Source organism: Castanea sativa, chromosome 8 (assembly GCF_040712315.1).
Source record: "Castanea sativa cultivar Marrone di Chiusa Pesio chromosome 8, ASM4071231v1".
Taxonomy (NCBI): Eukaryota; Viridiplantae; Streptophyta; class Magnoliopsida; order Fagales; family Fagaceae; genus Castanea; species Castanea sativa.
Window position 1 is genome coordinate 29,882,582 of NC_134020.1, and position 24,092 is coordinate 29,906,673.

Consider the following 24,092-nt stretch of genomic DNA (forward strand, 5'->3'; position numbering starts at 1 on the left):
TCATGGCGTGGTTTAAGGTAGCCTGGAGAGCGATGCATAAATTCTTTCCGTCCGTCTACAACCGATCCGTCCTCTTTAGACCATATTGCCCGTTACCTTAATTTAATCATACCAGCCAGACCGTCATGTTAGTTTTACCCTCATCACACACTACATCCAAAAATCCTTCTACATATTCATATCCTCCTAGTATGGAAAGTAAAACCCTAAGATCTCAAAACATTAACTTCATATCTTCTCTACAAGGAAAGGTCCTACGTTCATGGGATCTTGGTCAGCCCTACACCACTATCCTCCTAGTATGTAATTTTGCGGCATAACTTGATCTCATTTAGAAAGATAACCAAGGTTGGAATCCTCCTTTTCCTATTGTTGTAACTTTGATTTATCAAATAAATGAATACCACATTTACAATGAATTGCATTTGGTTTCAAAATGATCCATATATTTTATGGTGATTTAAATTTTGATGCTTCAAAAACTATAATAGAATTAATTTAATTTTTTCATGAGTGACATATTTAGATAATTATACGTATAATTCTAAGAATTTTACCACCATAAATGTAAGAGAAGATAGCACAATGAAGTATCTAAGAATTTTCACATTACATGCACTCGAATATTAATGCATGAGTCAAGAGTCAATAATATTGTTTTCTCTCCTTTAGGAGTAAAATCAGAGTTTAGATTCTTGCTCCCATCATTATAACTATGGAATTATAAATATATATATTTTTTAAAGGTTAATAAACAGGATTTTTAAAAAAAAATCATGGATTGAAAATGGGTTGCCAAATTTGTGCTAATCCAATTGTGGGGAGGCCCTACGCGACTCAGTGGCACCACGAAATACCCAGGTGGGCCAGGTCCACATGACAGAACTGCAGAAGGTTTACATAGATGATGCTAGAACGTTCGTTGAAAAAAAAAATCAGGAAACAGCCAGAAAATTCATTGAGCAAAATGGAAAAGAAAAACAACAACCAGAACTCCGGAGAAAATACTTGAAGAATCCCCCACGAACCTATAAATTTGCTACCACATTGTTTTCTCTCAAACTAGTCAGAATTCGAAAGTGTCATTGTAAGCATCCCAACAAACAATCACTTCAAAGGTTTTGCTTTGTACTATAGCAGTATAGCTCTTAATTAAGATGTCACTAATTCCAAGCTTCTTTGGTAGCCGCCACCAAAGCAACATCCTGGACCCATTCTTGCTCGAGATTTGGGACCCACTTTTGGCCTGTTTAGAAGTTAAAAAAAGGAGAGGGGTAAAGTAAAAGGAGGGAGAGTAATTCAATTACCTTGTTTGGAAGTTTTTTAAGGAAAGAGGGGGAGCGGTTTAGAGGGATTTGGAGGGGTTTCAACTACCTCCAACCCCTCACTTTTAATTCCCCCAAATTGGAGAGATTTGAAAGGAGAGTAGATTAGATAAATTATTGACCAAATGAATTCTCTAATTTACCCTTTCTAAATTTACAAAATTACAAACCAAAAAATTAACATAGATCCTTCTTTTCTTTTCCTCAATGACTACTACTTAAAAAATTATTTTCCTCAGTGATTACTAATTAAAAAACCTAATTAAACAATTATTTTCCTCAATAACCAAATTGGGGATCAATTATTTGATTTTGAAAACTTTTCAAAGCATCTTCTCAAGAATCAAACACAACACCAAGTCTAGGTTGTTGTATATTATTTCTAAATGATCAATGTGCTGCTCCATGATTGAAGATAAGAACAAAACAAAATTGATCAATATTCAGAATCCAAGAATAGGAACCAAAACAATCCAATCGAACAGAGATCTGTGCGGTACGAAACGGAATCAACGGCAGCCATCGGAAATGGATTCAACAGCAGATGAAGGAGTTCGTCGAACTCGTTTGGTTTTGACAAGGACGATCCATTGGCGAAACCACATTGGCGGCGATCGTAGCAGGAGTTTCCGGAGGAGGAATCTCTGACTCCGTGCACTGCTCGACAGAGTTCATCAACGCCCACTCGGATTCGCTCCGGGTCATCGGACCCGAATTGATATGCCGCTGGTGCCGAACCAGAAGGAATTGGTGATTTCGTCGACCGAAAAATCTTCGCCATCCGATTCGTTGCACTATGCGAAGCCATTTTTACCAAGCTATTCTGTCCAATTCGTTGCAGTAAATAAGCTTTTCTGTCCAATCGTAGGTAGTTGAAAATCTTGTAGTGAGAAAAAAAAATTACTAATAAAGAAGAAAAAAATATTTAAGAGTTTAAATCCTGAAATTTTCTTTTTTCTTTTTTCTTGGCATCCAAACAGCGAAAGAACAAATAAAAACAAAAAAAAGATTAATTTTTCTTTATTAATTAGATAAAAAAAAATTCAAATAAGGGTAAATTTGTCTATTTAAACCATTTCCTCTCATTTCTATCATAATTTTTAAAACATCTAAATAAGAGGATCGGCTAATTACTCTCTTCCCCCTAACTAATTTTAAAAACATCCAAACAAGGTGGAGGATAACCATTCCCCTCTACTCTCCTCCCCACTACTCTCCTCTCCTCTACTCCCCTCTGCTCTCCTCCCTCTCTAAACTTCCAAACAAGCAAGGATTTTACATTCTCATCTGAACCTCAGTTTGCAAGGGAAACTTCTGCTTTGGCTAACACCCGCGTGGATTGGAAGGAGACCCCAGAAGCCCATGTGTTCAAGTCTCATCTTCTTGGGCTCAATGAAGAGGAAGTGAAGGTTGAAGTTGAAGATGACAGAGTGCTCCAAATAAGCGGAGAGAGGAGAGTTGAGAAGGAAGAGAAGAAAGACACGTGGCATAGAGTGGAACGTAGCAGCATCAAGTTCCTGAGGAGGTTTAGGCTTCCTGAGAATGCAAAGATGGATCAGATTAAGGCTGCAATGGAGAATGGTGTTCTCACTGTGACAGTTCCTAAGGTGGAGGTGAAGAAGCCTGATTTCAAGTCCATTGAGATTTCCGGCTAAATTGTGATTTTGGTCCCTCTATACCATAATAATTAGAATAAACTATGGTCTTAAATTGTGATTGCAGAAAATATATTTGGTACATGTATGTTAGTTTGATGATTGATTTGTCTGTCTAGGGAGTACATAAAAAAATAGCTTCGATTTGTTTTGAAAATTTTAAAGAATGCATGAACAGATGATTTAAAATTGTTTTTACCATTTCTAGTTTTAGTCTCCCTTTCTTCCTTAAATTGCCAACGTACAAACAAAATCATGTGTCTATCATCTAATTGAGCAACAAATTTTAGTGGCTTCTAACAAATTTCAGATCTTTCTAAGAGCAAAACGCATCAATGTTTTGAACTTCTAAGTCGCGTTCTAAATTCTTATTTCTCCAGACTCCTAGGGCGTTACCTAGCTTGAGGGAACAAATTTGTGTTCGAAGTGAAGAAATAGAAATTTTCTGGATACCATGTCATTTGTATGACCCTATAATCAAAGGACAGGTGAGATGGTCCATTTGCCGGTGGATGTATTTCTGTAGGATGTAGGATTTTAAATGAAACAAATGCTTAAACTTTAAATGATGCCATCCTAAACTTTTAATAGTTGGTTGGCTAGTTTACAATCCATAATTTATTCATACGGTCTCTTAGTACTTCTAACCACTTTTTTTAGCAAAACTTTTAGAGAACAGTATTGAACTGGCATATTTTTATGTAATGTACATTACGATTATAATTATAATTTTTCCTTTTTATTGATGATTAATAAGAGTAATATAAAATTTTAGAAAAAAAAAAGAAGCTAAAATTAGAACAAATTTTACTACAAAATATTTACAAACTTATGTAACTATGAGCATTCACATTCAAGTGGCCACAAAAGTTCTATTTTACATCTTAAAAACCTACTTTATCTATTATACTAACCCATCTTACAACTCATCCTGCTACATCTTGTTAGGATTAGTGCCCTTAAATCCTATTGTATGATGCTATGTATGATATTATGTATGACATTATGTATGACATGATGTATGACTTAATATTGTGATTGATAAAGTTGTTTTATTATTATCTAAAATAGTGGTAACATGAATATGGGACATTATCATATAGTCCATGAGATGCATTGTATGTGATTTATGTGAAAAGTCACAGAAGATGTAAATCACAAGTTCTTTGTAAACTAAGAATTTATAGTTCGTAGTCGGTGATGAAATTGGGCATTTCATCTGCGAAGACTATAACATGTCAACTAAGATGATTTGTCTTGATCATGGAAGTGGAAACTTCTAGTTGATATGTTGATATGTTTTAAGAGTTGAAACATATTGAATCGACCGCCGTGAGATTTATTATTCTTCTAACGACTGTCAAATGAATAATAAATCTCACGACTTCTATTTGCATGAACTCTTAATCCTGAGAGAATAATGGACCTGATCATGAAGTGTAGGTTGCTTTGATATATCAGGAGTGAGATCTGAAGTGACGGTCAAAACCTCAGTATGTTGGGCAGCCACATTTAGTGTTGATGGAACATATATTCTCAAGATGGAATTCATAGTCTCTTGATAGAGATATAAAATATTCCCTTGAGATAAGTTTAATGGTTTCGATTATTCGCAGAGTTAGGCCTAACCACTTTAGTAAGAAATTACTAAAGTATATATTTATGAAATTGGATTTCATAAATATATAATGAATAACTTTAAAGAATTAAACCGGGTACTCAAGGATAAGATGTAGTAATTTACAAAGTGGCAGTCTACATTTATGACTTTGTGTTACTACAAATATTTTATGAAGGGGTTACGTGTATAATAAAGTCTTGGGATATAATTTTTAATAAGGCTTAGAGTGCAATTATATTTATATAGTGGTATTAAATATAATTAATGGTAACTTTGGACTTGTCAAGAGTTGACGGAAAAGCCCAAGGCCCATTTGAGCTAGTGTCTTATTGGTCCCTTTTGGTCCCACTCCAAGCCACACACTAAAGCCCAATTGGAAAGGCCCAATAGGCCAACCCAATTAGATAATTAGTTAGTTATAAAGGGAGAAACATACAGAATTTTTATTAGGAGAGATTAGAAAAGAAAAAGAAACGGTGTGTGAGAGAGTGTGAGACACACTTTCATTCTCCCTTTGAAAAACTGATTGAGAGACCACACATCTTGGGCGTAAAGTGGAATTGAAGTGAAGATTAAAAGTGTTCCCAAGTGCTTCTAATCTTTGTTTTGAATTTCCCCACACCAAGGTACGCCATCTTGTTCTTAAATTCTGAAATTTACATAATGCATGTTATCAATCATGAATGAAATAGATCTTTGTTCGTCGCTTCCGCTGTGGGTTTTGCATGAGATGCAAAACCAGAATTTTTCCTTCAATTGGTATCAGAGCCAAGTTTTCATATCATGATTGTATAGTGTGTGGTTGAATTTTAGAATTTGAAAAAGGAATTGTTTCTTTGTTGGAACCATGCAAGAAAAACTAGATGTTTATGGCCATCTACATAAAGCATTGTATCTTAACTTCCCTATATATATGACTCGGCCGATATGTAGATATATATATATATATATATATATCCTTGGTCATCATAGTTTGTAGATTGCATTGATGGATTGCCTTGACTTGGTGGATATATAGATATATATCCGTACAGTACTTGGATTGCATGGTCCTTCAATTGGTTCCTTCAATATGATTATTACATATTACATTCAATATATGCTTCATTCGAATGGGTAGTTATTGAAATGGGGCGGTTATTGAATGTAATTGGTTGTAATGGTATTGTTTCGGGTTTGACATTTTTGTTTCTATTTCATGGCCCACGGTTACATTAATGATCTTTAAGGAAGTAATATAAGGATTCTTTCGAATCCTTGTCATTTACATTAGACCGAATGGTGTAATTGTTGTCAGATATCACTTTCTTGTATGCATGGCTTTTGAATTCACATGTTAGTTTTGCCTTGTACATGAGTTTGTCTTTTGGCAATAAATGCATGGCTTGCATCATTTGTCTTTTATGCCATGGTGAAATATGGGATCCGTGTATGTAGGATTCCACCATCTAATAGTACCATTGTTGTATATATATAATATAATATAATAATCATATATTATATATTATATTATATTATATATATAATATAATATTGTTTTATAATATATGAGTTTTTTATTACGTTATATATATATATATAATATAATGTAATTAAATATATATTACATATATTAATTGGTATATTATATTATATATAATATAATATGAATTTTTATATGTAATAAGGGTTTTTATTACGTTATATATATATATATATTTATATATGTTAATGCTAGTTTAATGAAATTTATTCATAATTAGATTAGGATTATTTTTTCAACGTGTCTAGCATTATTATGGTACTTAATCTTAAAAACCTTTATTTTAAAATATCTAGTGGGAGAGAGATTCAAGGGTTGGATCTCACGGCCTCCATTGTTAGTTCATAGTAGTGTGAAATATATACTTTGTCTTTGCCTCGAGCTTAGCATTCCATGCGGAGAGTATTTATTTCATGATCCTACAAGATTGAATTTCTTGGTTTATAGTGGTTTGATAAACACCTTGTCTTAGCTTCAAGCTTTGCATTCCATACGGAGGGTGTTTTATCATGGTACTATAAAATAAGCCTGTTAAAGGGATGAGATGTGGTTACACATGATTCTAGACAATGGTATACACTAGACTAAGTATTTTAGTATCCTCTATGCTGAGTTCTTACAATTATTACTTAGAGGTTAAATATCAAACAGCATATTATTAGTGTTTGATAAGAGTTATCATGATAGCACTAATAATGAGAATAGTTCTCAATCAATCATAGTGTTTTATGTTCACTCTATGCTGAGGGATATTGAATATGAGATTGGGTTGTCGTTGCATATATTATTTTATGGTTTTATTAAGGTTCCATATTATATGCTTTTATGCTAAATTGATAATGTCCAATTTACTTATTATATTCATGTTTATTATTTTCAGATTTTGTCATGGCATCATTTAGCCCACTTGTTTCTATTCTTAACCAAAACAAACTGACTGGATCCAACTATGTTGATTGGAAAAGAAATTTGGACATTGTTCTTACTCCTGAAGAGCACAAATATGTGCTTACTCAACCATGTCCTAACTTTCCTTCATTAGATGCTCCTCTTGAGGAAAAACAGCGATATGATCGTTGGCAGAAATCTAATGAGATGGCCAAGTGCTACATCTTAGCATCTATCTCAAATGTTCTACAGCATCAAATGCAGGATGTAGAACTGGCTTCGGACATAATGCATAGTCTGAAGGAGATGTTTGGTGAGCAAGGCCGTTCTGCAAGGCAAGAAACCATGAGACAAATTTATAATACCAAAATGGCTGCAGGAAGTTCTGTGAGGGAGCATTTTCTTAGGATGATTGCTAATCTGAACACATTAGAAGTTTTAGGTGCCGACATTGATGGAGAATCCTAAGTGGATATGATACTCCAGTCACTACAGAATCATTCAAGGAATTCAGACTCAATTATAATATGAACAAAAAGATTTATTCTTTGTCTGAATTAATGAATGAGTTAGTGGCGGCGGAAGGCATCCTTGGTACTTCTAGTGTTGAAGCCAATGTGGGTGAAGCTTCTACTTCTCAACCTAAGTCGAAAGGCAAGGGTAAGAAGAAGAAGAAGAAGAAGGACTTCACTAAGAAAGATGGTAAACAAATTGCCTTAGGGGTTGCCAACAAAGGAAAGAAAACCAAAGGAAAGTGTTTCCATTGTGGTGAGAAAGGACATTGGAAGAGGAATTGTCCAACATTCAAGGCTGTCAAGAATAAAGGTATGAAAAGTTCATTTCTTCTTGAAATATGTTTGGTACAGAATCCAACAGATTCCTGGTGTGTGGATTCAGGTTGTACTAATCATATCTGCAATTCTTTACAGGGGTTCCAGGAGACCAGAAAGTTGAATGAAGGAGAACTATTTCTTACTTTGGCTTATGGGAGCAAGATTCCGGTTGAAGCAGTTGGAGTGTTTAATTTGTGTTTTAAGTCTAGAGTTTTAATATTAGAAGACTGTTTGTATGTACCTAATGTTCGTAGGAATTTAATTTCTGCAACTTACTTAGGTAAACATGGATATTGTGTTATCCTGAAAGACAATGTTGTAATAAAGAAGGATAAAGTGTTTATATGTTCAGGCAATATTGTAGATGGTCTTTATATTTTAACTCCTGATAAGCATGAATTATACAATTCTAAATTAGATAGTAACTCTCATGTGAAATCATTAAAGAGAAAGTTTCCTTCTACTAGTGATGCATATCTATGGCACTTGCGTTTAGGTCATATTAATTCAAGTAGGATTCAAAGACTCATCAAAGATGGACTTTTACAGCCCATGGATTTTGATGGTTTTCCAGTTTGCGAATCTTGTTTGGAAGGTAAAATGACCGAACAACCTTTTAATGCAAAGGGTAGAAAAGCCCAAGATTTGCTAGAACTAGTACATTTAGATGCATGTGGTCCTATGTCAATCCAAGCAAGAGGTGGCTATGAGTATTTCATTATTTTTACTGATGACTACTCTAGATTTGGTTATGTGTACCTAATGAAACGGAAGTCCGAAGCCTTTGAAAAGTTCAAAGAGTTTAGGGCTGAAGTTGAAAATCAATTGGGTAAACACATAAAGGCCATTCGATCTGATCGAGGTGGCGAATACCTTCTTGGTGATTTTAAGGATTACTTGACTGAAAATGGGATTATATCCCAGTTGACTGCACCTGGAACTCCACAACAAAATGGTGTAGCAGAAAGAAGGAATAGGACTCTTTTAGATATGGTTAGGTCCATGTTGAGTTATTCGACTCTACCAATTTCTTTTTGGGGATATGCCTTAAATGCTGCAATGTATCTTCTGAATTTAGTACCTTCGAAGTCTATTCCTAAAACACCTGTAGAGTTGTGGAATGGGCGTAAGCCTAGTATGAGACATCTCCATATTTGGGGTTGTCCAGCACATGTGTTGAAAGGAAAGTCTGACAAGTTACAGTCTAAAACAGAAGTGGTATTTTATGTAGGGTATCCAAAAGGAACAGTTGGAGGTTTATTCTATAGTCATAAGGATAATAAAGTGTTTGTTAGCACAAATGCCAAATTCTTGAAAAATGACTATATGAATAATTTTACTCCGAGAAGTAGAGTTGTCTTGGCTGAAATGAATGAACCTGTAGTTGAACAACCAATGGATGAAACTAGGGATGATGTGTTTGTATTAGATACACCAAAAGATACTACTCATGAGATGTCTAGTACACAGGTGCCTCGTCGTAGTGGGAGAATTGTTCGGCCTCCTATAAGATTCATAGGTTTGGGAGAAACTTATGAGGCTATCTCAGAAGAGGCTGAATCGGATCCTTATACTTATGATGAAGCAATAAATGATATAGATGCACATCATTGGGTCCAAGCTATGAAATCTGAATTGGATTCTATGGATTCCAATCATGTATGGGATCTTGTAAAGGCGCCTGACGGCATTAAACCTGTTGGTTGCAAATGGGTTTACAAGAGAAAGAGAGGGATAGATGGAAAGGTTGAAACCTTTAAAGCAAGACTAGTGGCGAAAGGGTATACACAAAAAGAAGGTATTGATTATGATGAAACTTTTTCGCTAGTAGCCATGCTTAAATCTATCAGAATTCTCTTATCCATTACTGCTCATTATGATTATGAGATTTGGCAAATGGATGTCAACACTGCATTTCTTAATGGCAATCTTGAAGAAGAAATATACATGTTACAACCAGAAGGTTTCATAGCAAAGAACCAAGAGCATATGGTATGCAAGTTGAATAGGTCCATTTATGGACTTAAACAAGCATCTAGGTCATGGAACATCAGATTTGATCAAGCAATCAAGTCATTTGGTTTTGAACAAAATCTTGATGAACCATGTGTGTACAAAAGGCATCGAGACAAAGTAGTAATGTTCCTAGTGCTTTATGTTGATAATATTCTACTCATTGGGAATGATGTAGGGGTAATGTCATCGGTTAAAATTTGGTTGTCAAGTCAATTTGATATGAAGGACTTGGGTGAGGCTAACTTTATTCTAGGGATCAAGCTTTGGCGAGATCGCAAGAATAAGATGTTAGGCTTATCACAAGCTGGATATATAGATAAGGTTCTAGAACGGTTTAGCATGCAAAACTCCAAGAAAGGATTGCTTCCTTTTAGACATGGAGTTCCTCTGTCTGATGACCAAAGGCCTAAGACTCAAGAGGAAGAAAATATGATGAGACAAGTTCCCTATGCTTCTGCAGTGGGAAGTCTCATCTATGCCATGCTTTGTACTAGACCAGATATTTGTTATTCAGTTGGCATGGTCAGCCGATATCAATCAAATCCAGGACCAAAACATTGGCAAGTTGTAAAGCATATTCTCAAGTATCTTAGGAGAACGAGAGATTATATGCTTGTTTACCATAGTGAGGATTTGATTCCCATTGGCTATACAGATTCAGACTTTGAGAGGAAGTACCACATCATTCGAGACATTGTTGCTCGTGGAGATGTTGTGGTAGCAAAGATTGAAAGTGCAAATAATCTAGCAGATCCTTTTACCAAAGCCTTACCTCAAAGGACTTTCGAGTCACATTTGGAGGGAATGGGAGTTAGATTAATGCACAATAGTCTTTAGGGCAAGTGGGAGATTGTTAGGATTAGTGCCCTTAAATCCTATTGTATGATGCTATGTATGATATTATGTATGACATTATGTATGACATGATGTATGACTTAATATTGTGATTGATAAAGTTGTTTTATTATTATCTAAAATAGTGGTAACATGAATATGGGACATTATCATATAGTCCATGAGATGCATTGTATGTGATTTATGTGAAAAGTCACAGAAGATGTAAATCACAAGTTCTTTGTAAACTCAGAATTTATAGTTCGTAGTCGGTGATGAAATTGGGCATTTCATCTGCGAAGACTATAACATGTCAACTAAGATGATTTGTCTTGATCATGGAAGTGGAAACTTCTAGTTGATATGTTGATATGTTTTAAGAGTTGAAACATATTGAACTGGACCGCTGTGAGATTTATTATTCTTCTAACGACTGTCAAATAAATAATAAATCTCACGACTTCTATTTGCATGAACTCTTAATCCTGAGAGAATAATGGACCTGATCATGAAGTGTAGGTTGCTTTGATATATCAGGAGTGAGATCTGAAGTGACGGTCAAAACCTCGCATGTTGGGCAGCCACATTTAGTGTTGATGGAACATATATTCTCAAGATGGAATTCATAGTCTCTTGATAGAGATATAAAATATTCCTTTGAGATAAGTTTAATGGTTTCAGTTATTCAGAGAGTTAGGCCTAACCACTTTAGTAAGAAATTACTAAAGTATATATTTATGAAATTGGATTTCATAAATATATAATGAATAACTTTAAAGAATTAAACCGGGTACTCAAGGATAAGATGTAGTAATTTACAAAGTGGCAGTCTACATTTATGACTTTGTGTTACTACGAATATTTTATGAAGGGGTTACGTGTATAATAAAGTCTTGGGATATAATTTTTTAATAAGGCCTAGAGTGCAATTATATTTATATAGTGGTATTAAATATAATTAATAGTAACTTTGGACTTGTCAAGAGTTGACGGAAAAGTCAAGGCCCATTGGAGCTAGTGTCTTATTGGTCCCTTTTGGTCCCACTCCAAGCCACACACTAAAGCCCAATTGGAAAGGCCCAATAGGCCAACCCAATTAGATAATCAGTTAGTTATAAAGGGAGAAACATACAGAATTTTTATTAGGAGAGATTAGAAAAGAAAAAGAAACGGTGTGTGAGAGAGTGTGAGACACACTTTCATTCTCCCTTTGAAAAACTGATTGAGAGACCACACATCTTGGGCGTAAAGTGGAATTGAAGTGAAGATTAAAAGTGTTCCCAAGTGCTTCTAATCTTTGTTTTGAATTTTCCCATACCAAGGTACGCCATCTTGTTCTTAAATTCTGAAATTTACATAGTGCATGTTATCAATCATGAATGAAATAGATCTTTGTTCGTCGCTTCCGTTGTGGGTTTTGCATGAGATGCAAAACCAGAATTTTTCCTTCACATCTCAGTTTTTATTTTTACATACAACCTAATAAAATAATATAAACTACTTGATAAAATAATATTAAAAAAACTAATTTCTCTCTCTTCTCCTATCTCACTCTTTCCTCTCTCCAACAACCACCAAAAAGATTAGCGATTAGCTCAACCACCCACCGCCCCACTACTACACACCCCACATCAACCACCAAAAAAAAAAAAAAAAAACCAGCAACCCTACAGTCCCCACCACTAATACACACACCACCACCACCTCTAACACCCACCCACCACTCCACCACCACACACACTCCATGCAACCACCAAAAAAAAAAAAAAAAAACCAACAACCCCAGTCCCTATCACCGATACACACACACACACCACCACCACCACCACCTCTAACATACAAAAACTCACGACCGCTAATCTACCCAAAGCAAGGTTAGACCTCCACCACGCCGATTCATAAACTGTGACCTCCACCCCACCGATCCACAAACCCACGCCCTCCACCTCACCACCACAACAACACCCCACCACCACGGCAACACCATATACACAGAAACTCACAAAAAAAAAGTCAAAGAAAAATCCACACAAAACCCACAAGCATCGAGTAAGCAGAGAGTTGAGAGAGGAGAGTTTTAGAGAGAAGAGAGCTGAAGAGAGTTGAGAGGGTCAGAGATGGAGAATGAATGAATTAATATTATTTCAGTTTACAAACTCGTGAATAGTAGGTTCTAAATATAAGTGCCTACTGTTCACGGATTCTAAAATTTTTAGAATTTGCATACCGAGTTAGAGCATTTTTTAGGTTCTCAGTGGCTAAAATAGTAAGTGGGGGTGTTTTACACCCCCGGATGTGAATGCTCTAAAGGTACATAGTTTGATGCAGCTAGTTTTGGGGCACAAGAATCATAATCTCAATTACATCGACGATTATTTCTATTAGTGCAATGGTTAGATACCAACACAAGATCTAAAAATAAAAGATCAAAGCACACGCACACAACACAAAATCTAAAAACTAAAACATAAAATATAAAAACCACAATAGATCTAAAGATCAATTCAAAATCTTTGTTACCTTACCAATCTGATTTGCATGAATGGCTAAGTATGTGAGAGAGGTCCTCAATCCAAGGCATGGAGGCCTAGGCTAGGCATACGAACCTTGTGGACGACGTTGCTGCACTTATTCAACTTGAGAGAGAGAGAGAGAGAGAGAGAGAAATGAGTGAAAAGCCAAGAATGAGGATGGAGTAGGGACTTTTGTTTTAGTCCATACACCAAACAATGGGTTTTATGCAGGATGTACTCCTAACAATGGTGCAATAAGGATTTTGTAGAAATTTTGAAATGGGAATTGACAATCGAACCAGCCAATGATCGATTTTCTTCAAAATCTCTAACTATCATCCCATGCATTTTTGTAACAGCTAGGAGTGGTGCTGTCAACTTAGCTCCAACTAGGTTTGTCGATTTCAGTCTAAACATGTATAGCCCTAGACGTGGTAATGAATGTGATTCTTGGACTTTAACAATCTATTTGGCCACGTTTGAGAGGAGGGAATAAAATGGAAATGAATAAAAAGAATAATTTTAAAATAGTTTTCCCTTCCCTTCCCTTCCCTTCCCTTATTTAAGAGTTTTAATGGAGGGAATGGAAAGTCCATTCCCTTATTTGGGAGTTTAAATGGGAGGGAATGGAATGGGTAGGAGGAAACACTCATTCCTCTCTATTCGCTTAAAAGCTTAAATTTTCATTCCCCCAAAAATTGGGAGAAATATGAGGAAATTGAATTAGATTTAACGATTTTTTTACTAAAACTCCCAAAATACCCCTATATATTCAACCTTTTATTTTAAAATAGGGATCTAATAGTAATATTGTCATAAAATTATTCCATTACACTCCCTCCATGTTATTCCCTCCATGTTACTCCCAAACAAGATTACTTACATTTTATTCATTTTCATTTTTTTATTTTAAAACATCAAATTAAGGTTACTTAATTCCATTTCATTCTATTCTTTTTCATTCATTTCTCTTACTTAAATACATTTCATTTCATTCCATTCATTTTCATTTCCTTATCATCATTTCATTCCATTCCATTCCATTCCCTTATGACATCCCAAACGGAGCCCTTATGAATGTTTTATTTACTTTGCTATAATCGATGACATATTAATTTGTAAGTCATATATAGCAAAGGATGTTCTTAGCATCGTTCTATTTTTTTACAATTTTTTCACAACTTATAAAGGTGTCAAATTTTAATTGGAGTAACATAATTTTCACATAAACCTGCTGTAATATAATTTAATTATGTAAAAATCAAAACATGTTATATTAGTAGTTGTAAAACAAGCTTTACGAAATTTTGTATCCATCTTGGATTTATTACTTTTAGTAAATGCCACTTTTAAGTTGATATTTTGGTGCTTTTAAAAATTTAAGGGAACTAATATGATTTTTTTGGCACATTCATTCACACTAACTTCGTGCATTCCAATGTTAATTCACAGATGATAAAAAAAAAAAATTACATAAAAGTTTTTTTCTTTTTTTTTTAATCTTGGTTGGGTTCAAAATATGTTGCCCAAGTCGTGTAAGCCCAGTTATGGAGAGGCCTATTACAAGAATCAATGGGACAACAAAATTCCCAAGTGGGCCTGGTCCACGGAAGGTTCACAAAGATGCTAGAGAACAGAAACTAGAATGTTCGTTTAAAAAATCGAATAACAGCCAGAAAGTTCGTCAAGAAAAGCAGAGAAGACAAACAGCAACCAGAACTGAGAACTCCCTAGAAAATACATGAAGAATCCCCACGAACCTATAAATATACTACCTCGTTGTTTCCTCTCAAGCCAGTCCGAATTCGAAAGTGTCACTATAGTCATCCCAACAAACAACCACTTCAAAGGTTTTCTCTGCAGTACTAAAGCTCTTAATTAAGATGTCGCTCATTCCAAGCTTTTTTGGTAGCCGCCGAAGCAACCTATTAGACCCATTCTCGCTCGAGATTTGGGACCCATTTAAGGATTTCTCATTCTCATCTGAACCTCAGTTTGCAAAAGAAACTTCTGCTTTTGTCAACACCCGCGTTGATTGGAAGGAGACCCCTGAAACCCATGTGTTCAAAGCCGATCTTCCTGGGCTCAACAAAGAGGAAGTGAAGGTTGAAGTTGAAGACGATAGAGTGCTCCAAATAAGCGGAGAGAGGAAAGTGGAGAAGGAAGAGAAGAAAGACACGTGGCATAGAGTGGAGCGTAGCAGCGGAAAGTTCTTGAGGAGGTTTAGGCTTCCTGAGAATGCTAAGATGGATCAGATTAAGGCTTCCATGGAGAATGGTGTTCTCACTGTGACTGTTCCTAAGGTGGAGGTTAAGAAGCCTGATGTCAAGGCCATTGAGATTTCTGGTTAAATTGTGATTTTGGTCCCTATATTGCAATATTAATTAATATAGACATGCCTTAAATTATGATTGCATAAAATAAATTTAGTACAATGTTTCTTTGATAATTGTCATGATGTGTCCCCAACTGTACGCTGTACTAGGGAATATGTATGTAAAAGCTTTGTAATGTTTTGAAAGTTGTAAGAAATGCAAAAAGAGTGCTTATCAGTTTTAATTGGTTTCCCTTTCTTTCTCAAATTGTGAATAGCCGACCAGATCTTTCTAAGAGCAAAGGGCATCAACTTTTTGATCAGCTATCATAATGTAGCTTAGCATTTTATGCGCAAGGAGAGATTCTTCATCTATTAAAACAAGAAAAATTATGTGGATAATACCTTAATAAAAAGGTCTATGTAATCCGGAAAAATAGAATTAAAAAACTACAGGATCTGTGAGAAGTAGTTGGTAGGTAACTTTGCCGGAATACCCATTTCCAACCATTCTCTTAGGTTTCTCTACCCTCACTTCTTGTTTTCTTAGATCTCCACAAGCATAGAGGGAGAAAATTTTGTTCAAAGCGCAGAAATGAAGAACTTTATGCGTGCTACAGTATGCCTGCATGTCAAAGGTACGAATATAGAATCATAGGACGGTTGAGAAGTTCCTTTGGTTAGTTTATGTATATCTCTAATATCTATAGTTGTAAATCAACCTTTTGGTCCTCTTTATAAACAATTCAAAAACAGTTTTAATATTCATTGATCTATCATAAAATATAGTTTATAAATAGGATAAAATTGAACTACAGTACTTTATTTATTATTTCTTAAGTTTTCTCTTAAATTTTTATTATCTATCTAGTTTAACAACTCATATAAACGGTATTAAAATTAAAAATACTTTTTTTTTTTTTTTCCTTCTTTCTTTTTCTTGTACTGAAGAGGACCCATGGTCATGGCTTTAGATCTCTTGGATTCTAGGATCTATTCCTTCAGCTGAAAAATAACTACAGATCATCATCAAAAGCAAACATAAAAGCCCTAGCCAAAAAATATAGAAAAAAATTTGATCTTTTCTTTCTCTCGCGGCTTCTAGGAAGTCCAAAACTCTAAAATCAATGACCACCACAATTTGACGTGCAAAATCTCCTCAAATCCACTTTTGAATCTCTTCAAAATCTCCAAAATCAAGAACTACTTTTACTTCTTCATCTGCATCTTCTCCTTCACATCCCTTACTTTCTTTTTCTTACTCTTTACCCACTGGCATTGTTACCCTTTCTTGGCTTCAATTTGGTTCATATTGGGGGTGAGAAATTGGAGATATCTAATGCCATGGGTTTCTATTCAATGTTCTCTCCCAGGATAGGGGAATAAAAGAGAAAAAAAAATAGTATTTTTACGCCATTTGTTTAAGTTATCAAACTAGACAGACAACAAAATATAAGAAGAATACATAAGGAATGGTAGTTAAGGTACTGTATTTAAGTTTTACTCTTATAAACATTGCCTCAAACAATAGGAAATCAATTAAAATTTAGTGATAAAGATATTAAATAATTTTGGAGAATGGAAATAGAGCAATTAAGAAAGAAACTTATATATTTTTATTATAGCTTCATATAAAAGAGTAGTTAATGATGTGAAAGATAGGGCTTGGTCATTGCTCACAACTTGCAAAAGTAATGAAAAACACCAACCAAAAAAAAAAAAACTCCTCTTAATCTCCTAAAGACCACAGAAAAAATGTGATTTTTTTTAAAAAAAACTTTTTGGTTAATTCGCAATAGAACTAGGTTTTTTAAATATTTTATTGGCTAAAAAGTTAAGAGTTAGAATAAAATTGTCAACTTTAAACCATTATATTTTTATAATGTTCAAAGAAATAATTTGTGGGGACGAAAATTTGAAAGTACTTTTCTTAAAAAAATTGAACATGCATAAGTATATTAAGAAAAATAAAATAAATTAGGGGGGGTTAAAATGATCAAGTTCATGTTTAAGTTCAACTATATATTAAACATGCCAACACTAAATATAATAATATACTTTTTTTATGAACAAAAAATGGGTTGAAGGAGCAACGTAAATTGGTGTCTTCCACTTTGACATAACCATAATAACACTATACGCGCTGGATCCAGGCCTATGAGAGTGGGAGATCTAAACTGTTATTTATAATTTATTGACTATTTAAGTGGTCCATCTTGCACTAAAAATTATATATAGTACACGGTTGGTATTTTTTTTTTAGAGAATTAGGTTGATTAATCTAATTTTTTATACATGTAGAATGATCTAATTTACTCAAATGATATATTTATTATAGATTTACTCAAATTATATATTTGTAATTATAATTAAGTTATCAATTATTGGAATAAAATTATGAAGGAAGTAAAAAATTCTAGCTGCGGTGTTTATTATATGTGAAATTTTTTTAAAAAAAAAGTTAATTAAATAATTCATGAACAAGCTTGAATTTATTCAACAAGAAAATTAAATCAATCTTGGATATGTATTATAGCTTGCTTGTGATTGAAATAAAATAAATTAATCAAACCTAAACTTTAAATATTTAATTACCTTATTTACAACCCTATTAATATGCACCGCAACTAATAATTATCAAATAAAAACCTTAGTCTACCTATGCTACATATGCTTTTAGTCTACTTTTGCTACTTTTCTATGCTTTATTTTTTGCTAATATAGGAGTACTTAATATGGAATTGATATAATTTTATGGGACGTTCCTTTACATTTTCATACCTAAGCTTATATAGGCTCTCTTTTTTGCTCTCAGCCTCTCAGTACCCCACTCCCTCAAAATTTCCTATTAAAGGTATATGGATTGGGCCATATAAAATTAAAGAAAGAAATAATGGGTCAGTACCTAATAATTTTTAATGTTCTTTATTGTTTTGTTTCATTATTTTTTTGGGTTATGTAAAACAAATTTGGGTTCCCAGAATTGTTGATTAGGCCCAATACACGTATTCGTGGCACTGGGAGCCAAGTACCCAAGCGGCCTAGCAACAGAAGGTTCGCAACGATTCTAGAAACTGGTAAGTACAAGAAAGTTCGTTAACGAGACTAGAGGAGACGAACAACAACCAGAATTGGCGAGAAAACACTTGAAGAATCCTTTAAAAACCTATAAATACACAAATAGCCTTTCTTCTCAAACCAATTCGAAGTCGCAAGTGTCATTCTAAACTTTCCCTACAAACAACCAGTTCAAATCAAAGGCTTTTCTGTGCTAGCTATAAGATCTTATTAATTAAGATGTCGCTGATTCCAAGCTTTTTTGGTAGCCGCCGAAGCAACATCTTGGATCCATTCTCGCTCGAGATTTGGGACCCATTTAAGGATTTCCCACTCTCATCTGAACCTCAGTTTGCAAGAGAAACATCTGCTTTGGTTAACACCCGCGTTGATTGGAAGAAGACCCCAGAAGCTCATGTGTTCAAAGTTGATCTTCCCGGGCTTAAAAAAGAGGAAGTGAAAGTTGAAGTTGAAGAGGACAGTGTGCTCCAGATAAGTGGAGAAAGAAACGTGGAGAAGGAAGAGAAGAAAGACACGTGGCATAGAGTTGAGCGTAGCAGCGGCAAGTTCTTGAGGAGGTTTAGGCTTCCTGAGAATGTAAATATGGATCAGATTAAGGCTTCCATGGAGAATGGTTTTCTCACTGTGACGGTCCCTAAGGTGGAAGTCAAGAAGCCTGATGTCAAGGCCATTGAGATTTCTGGCTAAATTAGGATTTGCTAATTACCAGATCTTATATACTATATTAAACATGTAAATGTATGTCGTAAGCTGTGATTACTGAAAATAAATTTGGGTTTACTTGTGAGAAGGTTTCGATGAGAAAGTTCATTTTATAATTGCCATGATGCGTCTCTCTGTGTAGACAGTTCAAAATTATGTAGAAGCTTTGTTTTGCTCAGAAAAATACATTAAAGAAAAAGATTGCTGAAATCGCTTCGACCCTTTTCAATTTTAATCGGTTTACGTTTCTTCATCAAATTTCTAACTTCCAAGCAGAGTTATTCTGGAATTATGAGGTTTATTGCGGGGAAAAACATGAAATCTAATCTGTTATAAGTCAATTATCTGTTAAAATTCGGTGATCCATTATCATTAATTCTTTCATTGGGGGTTCTAAAACGTTCGAGAACTTGCTACGAGCACGATTGCTATTGGCTGAGTTCCGCAATATTCATGTGTGCTGTACTATGGTCAACGCTTAAAAACCAATTACACTCAGTTTCTGGTTGGACAATGAGAAAGACAAAGTGGTCACGGCTCCAAACTCTAGCACCTTGATAGAGAAAGAAGATATCCAGATTCCCAGTGGCCCAAAAATAATTCCAACCAACCAGCTTCAAAAGACTCCGGTCTAAGAAGGTCAAGGAAGAAAAATGGAGGAAAGTGAGGCGGGACACTCCTATTTCTCAAAGATAATATGAGCATTTCAAAGAATGAAAAATATTGTCTACAACTCCTTAGATCACAATTATAGAACACAGTTTTAGCATGTTGCTAGTTGCTACTCTGCACCCTACAACCAATGATACTTCTTCTAATTGTTCTAGGAGCCATCCAGCCTCCTCAAGGAGTTTTTGAGTCTCTAAAACCTGAGCACTAATCGGATAAAAGCACCAGAGGGCTCTAAAAATGTGATGTCAATTTTCTCATAATAAGATAGAAAGACTGACACTTGACAAGCGCAAGCAGAGTTCTAGAAGGCATTTATATTTTCATATTTTATAGAACATCCCCCATCCTTGCATCTCATAACTTGTTAGGAAAGTTCAAAACAAAACAGAGTTCAATAAGAAACTGCAACATTTTCAAACAAGGACAAGACATGCCTAACTTACAGAAACACAACCTTTTGATCATACAACCCCTATGGAGCATTAATACCGGAAAGATGATAATGAAGAACTTGAGAAAAACTACATTATAGGACAGCAAATGTACACTAAAGATTATTAGGCGAGCCACAAACAATCTTCTCCCTTGCCAATAAACACTCAAATGACACATTTTTTGATTGGCACCTTATTTTGAGTAGCACTAATAGACGAAAATTGCATTTTGTTGCCAAAAATTTTCTTTCTTATAATTACAGCCTTACTTTGAGGAGCACCAAGACCTTTTGGTGACAAAAATATTTTCCTCACCTGAATTTCGTCACCAATTATACCTATTTATGTAGTAACGGATAGGAAAGGCAAAATCAGTAAAGAAAAGAAAAGGTAAAAATCAAATTAATTTAGTGCCTCATTTCCATGCTTAGCAAAAGATCGGAATACACACCACCTCATATATGGTTGTACTCTTCCTGTACCATCACTCTCATAGTCTCATCTATCTCTCTAAATTCGGAGTCAGCATCAATTTGTTTTACTGGATGATCAAGCTCAAATCTCAAAGAACTATTCATTATTTACTTTGTATTAATTTGTTATTAAGCATGGCCACTTAAGGCTAGGTATTTGTGTGGATTGGTCTGCTACTTGAATAATTAAGGAATCTTTACTGTTCTTATACATACCACTTGAAAAGTCACTCAAGTAATGAAAGGAATCTTTATTTTTTTTCTTCAACAATTGAAAACTTTTGACTGTTGCTTACAAAATGGAGAAACCTTACTAATGCTGTTTGTCAATTTTCTATTACAGTGTTTTTTTTTTTTTTTGCTGAATTTTACAGTGTTGTAGGGTGGAATGGTTGTGACTATCTGATTTTGTAATGGTTTCACACGTTAAAGATCCTTGTCAGTATTGCACCGCTCCACAATGACAAAACCATTCACATTTTCCAATCGATCATTTGGATTTATAGGCATTTCTTGGTAGCAAAAAGGTGAATATTTCACTTCACCCCTAGCAAAATCTCGCATTTTACAAAAACACACAAAAGTTTACTTTTTCCATCGCTATGTATTGCCCAACTATACAAGCCAAGTAGTTATATATGTATACAACCACTAATTTAAAGTAACCGAACTAGGTGACAGAATTGCAATTTTTTATCCTTGCCTGATTTTATTTTCTTGGCCCTTAGGCATGCCCTTTAGCTTGTATTATTTTCATGGATCCTTTTGAATTCATCTGCTTTAACTCTTTCAAGCAACCAAGAAACTAATGACGCAATGGAACACCACATATGAACATAATATACAAAAATAGATACACAATTTACATAGTTATATGTTAATTAGTTATTAAATCATCATACTTGAAACACAGCTGAGAGATTAACCACGTTCCCCCAGCACATAAATATACACACAGGCTTCTCAATATTTTATCAAACTACTAGTATTGCCAACCAAAGATGCTACTATATTAGTTGAGGCTCAGATGATCCACAAAATATCAACCAGAGATTTCAATAGCCTTGACATCAGGTTTCTTCACCTCTTCTTTCGGAACAGTGACAGTGAGAACACCGTTCTCCATCGCTGCCTTAATCTGATCCATCTTCGCATTCTCCGGCAACCTGAAACTCCTCAAGAACTTGCCACTGCTGCGCTTGACACGGTGCCACGTGTCATTCTTGTCTTCCTTCTCTATCTTCCTCTCTCCGCTAATCCGGACCACTCTATCATCTTCAACCTCGACTTTCACTTCCTCTTTTTTGAGCCCAGGAAGATCGGCCTTAAACACATGGGCTTCTGGGGTTTCCTTCCAATCAATTCGGGTATTGACGAAAGCAGAGGTCTCTGTCGGAAACTGAGGCACATACAGAGATGAAGATGAAGGGAATGGCAAATCCTTGAATGGGTCCCAGATGTCCTGCGAGAATGGATCAAAGATATTGCTCCGTCGGCCATTGAAGAAGCTTGGAATCAGCGACATTTTGAACTTGTGAATGTTGTGATTGGAATCAGAGACTATAGGATGATTGGTTGCTACTTGCTATAGCTGAGAAATTTGGATGGTAAAAATAGTTGATGGGTTGGGTATTTATTAAGGTCCCAAGAGCATTCTAGCATAGTCTAGGCCTGTTTATGTGATTTTGCTTCTTTGGAACTTTCTAGCACTCCTGAGAATCGTGTAGGAGTTACTTTTGTCTTTGTGAGCACATTGTGGGTTTTTTTGCTGATACATTGAGAAATGAAACTAAGGGGAAAAAGATGGTAACAATTCTACCAGTTTGTTGTTTTATTAATTCTAATGTACTCAAGATTTTCGCTTTTTGTTACAACATTAATATTTGTTAGATGATGAAACATAAATAAAAAAATAAAAAATGAAAACAAATTCACAGATTTTTCATTGCTGGAACAAAAATAATTTCGGTCTGTTTTAATGCAAATACTTAATGTATGTCCAATTCTCAATTAATGAAAAAGCTATTATAAAATTGACATTATATTATCTTTTAGTGTACTAAAATAATTTTTATATTAGCTTTTGGTTTCCACCAAATTATAACAGGTTATCCATTAAATTGCAAGTTCACACAAGCTGGAATATTTCTTCAAGTCTCTCTAAAATAAAATGTTTTGCTAAAATACTCTTCATATTATTGGTAGAGTGTTCATATTATTTACCAGTTATTTGAAATGATCTTTTACTATAATGACGGTTAATAAATGAAGGTTTGTAGAAACTATGGAGTCACATTAGCAGGTAGGGTGTCTATCTTTCAATATGAAATTTTACTGAATTACAATCCCACAGTACAAAAGAATATAGAACCCAGACAAGTTGAAAAAATAGAGAAATTTTAGAAATAAAAAATTTCTCAAATTCTTTAGAACCACATGATTTTCAGATTCTGAGATGACTATCAAATGAGATTGGAAAATAATTTAGTAAATACAAAGGTAGATTAAAAGAAAGAATGGAGGGAGATTAAAAAAAAATGAGTTTGGTCAAAAAAACTATTTTAGTTTAAGCTTTTGGGTCTCCAAATAGTCTTACAAAAATGGTCTTCATGATACTGTTGTGAACTTACTTACCAAGCAGGAAGACACTATAGATAGATGACATAAATTTTCTTTTTCTTTTTTTGAGTTTCTGAGCATGTATTTGCATGTAAGTGTTTGTGTTCATTCATCAAAAAAGAAAAAGAAAAAGGTCTTCGTGTTCAATGATGTGGACACCTATTACCATTTTGATTACAATTTTACCCACCAGTTGCTTACAAGTTACTTGTTAATTTACATGTTTTTAAGTTAGATTGTTTCTTCAAGTATTTCTAAATCTTAATTATAAATAAAATGAAAAGGCTATGCTAAAATATTTTTCATATTTTCTTTTGGTTGTGTTGGTTGTTCATATTTTCTATCAATGTATTACGATTTATCTATTAAATTGCAAGTTCAACAGCTGGATTGTTTTGTAAAGTATGTCCAACTCTCAATTAATGAAAACGTTATTATAAAATTGAGATTATATTATCTTTTCGTGTGCTAAAATAATTTTTATATTATCTTTTGGTTACTACCAAATTATAACAGATTATCTATTAAATTCCAAGTTCACAAAAGCTGGAATATTTCTTCAGGTCTCTCTAAAAATGAAATGTTTTGCTACA

The 24,092-nt window shown here is 34.4% G+C and overlaps 4 protein-coding genes across 4 annotated transcripts; 3 read left to right on the plus strand and 1 right to left on the minus strand.

Moving 5' to 3' along the window:
• The first annotated feature begins 1,157 nt into the window (after positions 1–1,157).
• LOC142605942 (18.5 kDa class I heat shock protein-like) lies at positions 1,158–2,980 on the plus strand. Its single transcript, XM_075777369.1, has 2 exons — positions 1,158–1,244; positions 2,597–2,980. Exons 1-2 carry the CDS (start codon positions 1,158–1,160, stop codon positions 2,978–2,980), a joined length of 471 nt encoding a protein of 156 aa, XP_075633484.1.
• An 11,913-nt stretch (positions 2,981–14,893) lies between these two features.
• LOC142607931 (18.5 kDa class I heat shock protein-like) lies at positions 14,894–15,750 on the plus strand. Its single transcript, XM_075779615.1, has one exon. It carries the CDS (start codon positions 15,091–15,093, stop codon positions 15,556–15,558), a length of 468 nt encoding a protein of 155 aa, XP_075635730.1. The 5' UTR covers positions 14,894–15,090; the 3' UTR covers positions 15,559–15,750.
• Positions 15,751–18,629: 2,879 nt separating this feature from the next.
• Positions 18,630–19,503, plus strand: LOC142608000 (18.5 kDa class I heat shock protein-like). Its single transcript, XM_075779699.1, has one exon. The coding sequence runs from the start codon at positions 18,819–18,821 to the stop codon at positions 19,284–19,286; it is 468 nt and encodes a 155-aa protein (XP_075635814.1). The 5' UTR covers positions 18,630–18,818; the 3' UTR covers positions 19,287–19,503.
• Positions 19,504–21,744: 2,241 nt separating this feature from the next.
• LOC142607862 (17.3 kDa class I heat shock protein-like) lies at positions 21,745–22,518 on the minus strand. Its single transcript, XM_075779511.1, has one exon. It carries the CDS (start codon positions 22,403–22,405, stop codon positions 21,923–21,925), a length of 483 nt encoding a protein of 160 aa, XP_075635626.1. The 5' UTR covers positions 22,406–22,518; the 3' UTR covers positions 21,745–21,922.
• Positions 22,519–24,092: the final 1,574 nt, after the last annotated feature.

Excerpts from the sequence above, each read along its gene's own strand:
- LOC142605942 (XM_075777369.1), top strand. The coding sequence starts at position 1,158 with ATGTCACTAATTCCAAGCTTCTTTGGTAGCCGCCACCAAAGCAACATC. Across the intron at positions 1,245-2,596 it reads AGATTTGGGACCCACTTTTG|GATTTTACATTCTCATCTGA; the intron begins GCCTGTTTAGAA and ends CAAACAAGCAAG.
- LOC142607931 (XM_075779615.1), top strand. The coding sequence starts at position 15,091 with ATGTCGCTCATTCCAAGCTTTTTTGGTAGCCGCCGAAGCAACCTATTA.
- LOC142608000 (XM_075779699.1), top strand. The coding sequence starts at position 18,819 with ATGTCGCTGATTCCAAGCTTTTTTGGTAGCCGCCGAAGCAACATCTTG.
- LOC142607862 (XM_075779511.1), bottom strand. The coding sequence starts at position 22,405 with ATGTCGCTGATTCCAAGCTTCTTCAATGGCCGACGGAGCAATATCTTT.